General features: G+C 39.3%; 1 protein-coding gene and 1 non-coding gene across 2 annotated transcripts; one reads left to right on the top strand and one right to left on the bottom strand.

Moving 5' to 3' along the window:
- Window positions 1-1,319: 1,319 nt before the first annotated feature.
- LOC126018200 (olfactory receptor 52W1) lies at window positions 1,320-2,279 on the bottom strand. Its single transcript, XM_049780346.1, has one exon. The coding sequence runs from the start codon at window positions 2,277-2,279 to the stop codon at window positions 1,320-1,322; it is 960 nt and encodes a 319-aa protein (XP_049636303.1).
- A 2,970-nt stretch (window positions 2,280-5,249) lies between these two features.
- LOC126019213 (U7 small nuclear RNA) lies at window positions 5,250-5,311 on the top strand. The gene has a single exon (XR_007498956.1). It is a non-coding gene; the product is annotated as a U7 small nuclear RNA (small nuclear RNA).
- Window positions 5,312-6,132: the final 821 nt, after the last annotated feature.

The raw sequence follows: 6,132 nt of genomic DNA, 5'->3' as shown, positions 1-6,132 counted from the left end.
CCAGATTGCCCCCACATCATGTGCTTTTAGTGATGCCAGGACAAATGAGGGTAGAATGAAGATGAAGGGTGTAGGGTAGATGAAGATTTTTATTTAGTAATGTTATATTCTTGGCTGAAAATACACAAAAGGGCAGAATAGTATTAATAAAAGTAATTAGATCTCAGGCAAACAGGGTTATCCAAATTTTCAAATTTTCCAAATTTTGTATAAAATTCTATGTAAGGATTCTTGACATGGAAGCTACAGACTCAGGAAGAAGGCTTATTATTTATTTATATTTTTGGCCACACCAACCTGAGCTCAGGGCTTACTGTTGGCTCTGCTCAGAGATCACTCCTGTACTGTTTAGGGAGTCATATTTTAGTACAAAGATGGAATGTGAGTTAGTCATGTGAAGGCCAGTGCCTTTACTCACTGTACTATCTCTCCAAATCTAGTTATTAATTATGAGATAGGGAAAACAGGTTGAGATATAGTGATTATACATTAGATAACAAGATATATCAAAATTGGGAATTGATATCTTCAATTTCAGTCCTGGCCTTACTGGGAACCCCAAGTCCCTTAATCCAGATTTTCAGAAAGTAGGGGATAAGTATATTTCACTCTTTCCTAAAAGTCTGAAAACAAATGGCAGCAGGAATAGAGAGGACTATGATCCCAAAGAAGTACAAAACAAGGAGATACACTTTTAGTAGTCTTTTAGTTCTAGAATTGGTGAGTAAGTACCCATCAATGCTTAGGGCTTATATTTGAGTCTATGTTCAGGGCTTCTGGATGGATCAGGGTGGTAGGCATTGAACCTGGTTCTACTGTGTGTAAGACAAACAATCCTATATTTGTCCTATATTTCTGGTCCCTCCCAGAAAAGCTGTTTTTTGTGTGGGAATATGGGCAGACAATAAAATGATGTGTGGTGTCTTCTTTAAGTTAAATCTTGTGTACTTCTAGGATTTAAGCTAGCAATAGGATGCTTTTCTTGCATGTGTGAGTCCTGGATTCAGTCCTGGCATTAAAAGTGGCTGGTGGATGGGGGAGATGAAGCAGCAAAAACCAAATAGCTACAATAGTATGTATGATGATCCTTGTGGTAGTTTTTTGATCTATTTTTTCTTTTAGTGTGTATCTCCTTTTATCTCCTAAGGAGGACACATGGATTAGTCAGGGTATACATAGTAGTGACTTTATACCAGATATCTATTGAGAATTACCATAGTCAGATGCAAATAGTAGGACAAAGATGACAGAGTTCATACCTTCAAGCCTTTGGACCATCTTCCATCTTCACCCTAAGTTTTTTTTTTTTTTACTGACAACTAAAACTTTTTTCTGAATATGAAGGTTTCCAGTATCCGTTCTCTGATTTGCTTGGTTCGAATACCATAGATGAGAGGGTTGAGGGCTGGTGGCAGCAGCAAATAGATATTTGAAAGAAGGATGTGTATGGATTTTGGAACAGTGTGACGGCCAAAGCGGTGTGTGAGGTAGGAGAAGAGACCAGGCACATAGAAGGCCAGAATGACACAGATGTGGGAACTACAAGTACCAAAGGCCTTGGTACGGGCCTCTCGGGTAGGTAGCTTCAGAACAGCATGAACAATAAGCCCATAGGAGGCAGTGATACCTAGAATATCTAGACCAGACACAGCCAGAGAGAGTGCTAGCCCATACAAGTTGTTGGCCCGAGTGTTACCCACCACTAGCTCTACCACTGCCATGTGTTCACAGTAGGAATGGTTTATGGTCTTGGCTCGGAAGTGCTCAAATCGTGCCACCAACAAAGGAAAAGGTACAACAATAGCCACAGCTTTTAGTACCAGTGCTAGGGCTGTATAGCCCACACGGATTTTGGTGACTAGCACAGGATAATGCAGTGGACGCCCTACTGCAACAGCGCGATCACAGGCCATAGCCAGCAGCACACCAGATTCCATGGCAGTGAGTGCATGAACAAAAAACATCTGGGCCAGGCAGGCAACATATGGTATGCACCGGGCCCCAAGCCACAGCACAGCCAATAATCCTGGGGCTATAGATGTGGCTAATCCCATGTCTGTGACTGCCAATGTTGCTAGGAGGAGAAACATGGGCTGGTGCAGTGTGGAGTCTATCCTCACTACTGTCAGCAATGCTCCATTGCCCAGAAGGGCCAGCAAATACATGGGCCCAAAGACCAGAGTGAGCCAGATTTGGCTACCTGCCAGTCCAGGAATGCCATTTAATATGAAGAAGGTTGGGTGTGACAAAGTGGAATTGAGCAATGGAACTTCTGCCATACAGTGGTGGTAGTGGGGGTAAAGGTTTGAGATTCATGGGGGCATAGCTCCTGATAGAGGAAAGACAAAGGGAATGATTTGAAGGTTATCACAGTGGCACAAACCCATGCATGAATAAAGTATAGGACTAATGCTATGTTGGGAAGACAACAGGATATAATCTTCGGCTGGGTTTTGGTTTAATAATCCAGGCTGTAATCCTACCTAAAATGGGAGAATCCTTTGAAGGTCCATAAAAACAGGGAATAGTGGTTTTTAGAAGGGAGTGTAGGTACCACTTCTGTAGTAGCTGGTAGTTCTCCAGATGAGGTCAATTGAGAATGGAGTTGAGATGAAGGTTTTTCTTCTCAGCATCCAAATAGGGTAAGTCTTAGTCTCTAGATGGGGAAAAAAGCCAGTACTGTGTTAGGATTGAGCTAACACAGAGAAAGTCTGGTCCTTTCTCTGACTCTATATCCTTAGGCAGAATCTTGGGCTCTTTTTAGCTCCACAGTGAGAATAGGCACAATAATCTGTATTGTTGCTCAGTTTTTATATTCTTTGAGGTAACCAACTCTCAAAGAAAAAAAGGCTAGAGAAAATGAGAGTCGAGAGAGGCAGATGGAACCAGAAATAAAGCTAAAAGAACTAAAAGTCAATATAATGGGAAAATCTGGTGGGATTTGGTGTGTGGGAAGCTTATTTTATATAACCACAACTTAAATCCACAACTTAAATACAACTTATTTTTGTAACCAAACTTGAATGCCATTTAGAGAGTTGAAATTTAACTTGGATGACAATGGAGAAAAGAGATAGAGGTCCTACCCTCCCAATAATAATAAAATAAGTAATAAAAATGACCTCTGTCTCCTTCATCACGAACATTAGAAATGGATCTCACTAGAGTATCAGGGTGCTCGTAGGAGTAGTGGTGACAGAGGGGAAAGAAATGCATTCAATCATGAATACCTGTTTACAAGGAAGAAATATCCCTGAAGTTCGGTAGACAGTTGGAGTATAACTGATTCCTCTGAATTTACTGTCTGGCAGAAATGTGGTAAACACTGAGGAAGAAAGCTTGACCAGAAGACTTAAGAAAGTTCTTGCATACAGTTTATTAGCAGCTCTTCTACACCTTTATCAGGACCTGTGGGTCCTTTTATGTGGCTATTTTGCCTGCTTCCCTGAGGACCCTCCCACCTGCGGCTCATTTAACTCTTCTCTTTTCTGCCTTTGCTCACTGCTGACATGTCGAGTCACTTATAAGTGGGGTAGGAGGCCAAAATGGGGACAATAAAGAAAAGAGACTGACTTAGGGAGGTTTTTGCTGACTGAAGTCTGGAAGTGAAGACCTTGCTTTGTTTTTTTAATAGCATCCATCATCCTTAATTGCAATTACTAGTTTTTCTCTTCTGCTAGATGGAATTACAGGCAACACTTCTTTATTAGCTACATTACCTCTACTACTCCTCACAATATCTGCCATGTAGTAATTTAGGAATAAATATTTGATACTTTTAACTTTGGAACTACTCCACCTGCCCCCCCCCCCCATGATGTGTAACAGGAACTTCAGTTTTAGGGGCCTTAGGTTTTCATGGAAATGGTTTTGCCCTCAACCATAAGTTCACTCACTGAGTGCAGTTTTTTTCTACCTTTATGAGCCCATTCTACAAGCCATCACACTTGGCAAGATAATATAAAATCTGGTGTTTATGGGGAAAATGAGAATAGGGTTTTAGCACTAACTTTGCCAAGCAGATATTTAAATAAGATTAGGAATCGAATAATGCTATTTATATATTCTATTGATTTTTGATCACATCTGGTGATATTCAGGCTTACTCCTGCTTTACACTCAGGTATCACTTCTGATGGTGTTCAAGGGAACCCTGTAAGTTCTGGGGATCAAATGGGTCAACTTCATGCAAGGCAAGTGCTTTGCTCACCGCACTATCTTCCCAACCTCTGCATCTTATATAGTTTAGATAATTAAAAGTTTTATAAATAAACATAACACTTCAAAAATATCTGGAGTATTTTCCTTGTAGTTTTGAAATCATCTTGTGAATTAGTGTGTGAACTAATCTGAAATTAGGTAGAATTTTCTAATAATAGATTGTTGGGTATGGTTTATAAGACATGGTAAACTGAGGTTGCTGATATGTGTTTGAGGTATATGTATGTGTACATACTGGGTTTTCCACATAATTGGATTTTTTATTATTATTATTATTATTATTATTATTATTATTATTTTGGTTTTGGGGCCACACCTGGCGGTGCTCAAGGGTTACTGCTGGCTATCTGCTGAGAAATAGCTCCCGGCAGGCATGGGGGACTATATGGGATGCTGGGATTCAAACTAACCACCTTAGGTCCTGAATCGGCTGCTTGCAAGGCAAACGCTGCTGTGCTATCTCTTCGGCCCCATAGTTGGATTTATTGAGTGCAGTTTTTGTAGTTTCTTATAGGAACTTCCTATAAAAAATATAAACTTTATATTATGTCCTGTTCCCTAATATCTGATTGTAGCAAATTTGCATTTAAAAATCAATTTTATAGAAGAACTGATAGAATTTCTTGCATCTGGTCTTGTGCCATATGATAAATCTACTAGATTAACAAGATAATAAATCTACTAGACAACAAAACTTCCCCTAAGGAACTCACAGTCTAGTGAGTACAGTGATACAAACAGTTGTTGGACTATTAGGTAATTGTGCTAATTCAAACCAATATTAAATACATAGGTAACATACAGCCTTTGCATGTTGTGGAGTCAGGAAAATCTGAATTACTAAAAGTTTATACAGACTTTCTATATACAGGCTCTGCTCTAAGTCCCATCAACACAACTCTCATTATTTCCTCTGCTTTACACATTGAGAACTAAAGCATTTGTATGTGTGTGTATATATGTATATGTGTGTATACATATAACTTGCTTGAGCTTGTGTAATTAGTAGCTAGTTAAAACATTAAACCAAGTGTTACAGCTCTTTTAGAATTTGTCCAGTACGCCTTCTGGTCTCCACCAGAAGGCCCCCTATAAAAACAAACAAACAAACAAAAACATTAAACCAAAAAAAAAAAAAAACATTAAACCAGTCTACTTGTAGCTTCTTGATCTTAGTTGCTACAAGTTTTTCTGCTGAGATTTAGCATTTTCCAGGATAGTTGGGGGCAGAAAGTACCTGTCCTGAGAGAAAAAGTTTAGGGCATTTTGAGATTGAGAGGTGGTTCTAGGATTACTGAATGGGGAGATGTAAAAAGAATAGTAGTTATTTGGAAGTAAATATGAGCTCATCCATTGATGAAGAATGGATCATTGAGAGGTAGAAGCAGTAGATTTAGAGTCATGAAGAAGGTTGGGGAGTTCCAAGAAACAATGGTACAGAGAAAAGAACAAGATAGAATAGAACCAAAATGAGAAAAATTAGACAAGAAATGAGAGAAATAAAGAGTATGTATATGATATAAAAATACTCAATAGAAGATCTGAACAGGAGAAAAACATCAATTGAAGAAAGATCTAGGAGCTCCAAGATGAGATACAGGAAATCTCTGAAAATAACACAAGATTAAAAAGTAAAAACTAGAGGCCAGAGAGATAGCATGGATGTAAGGCATTTGCCTTGCATGCAGAAGGACGGTGGTTCGAATCCTAGCATCCCATTTGGTCCCCCAAGCCTGCCAGAAGCAATTTCTGAGTGTAGAACCAGGAGTAACCCCTGAGCGCTGTCAGATGTGACCCAAAAACCAAAAAGAAAAAAAAATCTAAGAAAAAAAAAAAAGTGAAAACTACTTGGGTCCTTGTACATGCAAAGCACATGTCCCTGTCCAGATATTTTTCTCTGGTCCCTCTAGT

This window comes from Suncus etruscus, chromosome 9 (assembly GCF_024139225.1).
Source record: "Suncus etruscus isolate mSunEtr1 chromosome 9, mSunEtr1.pri.cur, whole genome shotgun sequence".
Classification (NCBI taxonomy): Eukaryota; Metazoa; Chordata; class Mammalia; order Eulipotyphla; family Soricidae; genus Suncus; species Suncus etruscus.
The sequence above is the reverse complement of the archived record's forward strand: the minus strand, read 5'-3'. Positions and strand labels throughout refer to the sequence as shown.

Coding starts and splice junctions, on each gene's coding strand:
- LOC126018200 (XM_049780346.1), bottom strand. CDS start 2,279: ATGGCAGAAGTTCCATTGCTCAATTCCACTTTGTCACACCCAACCTTC.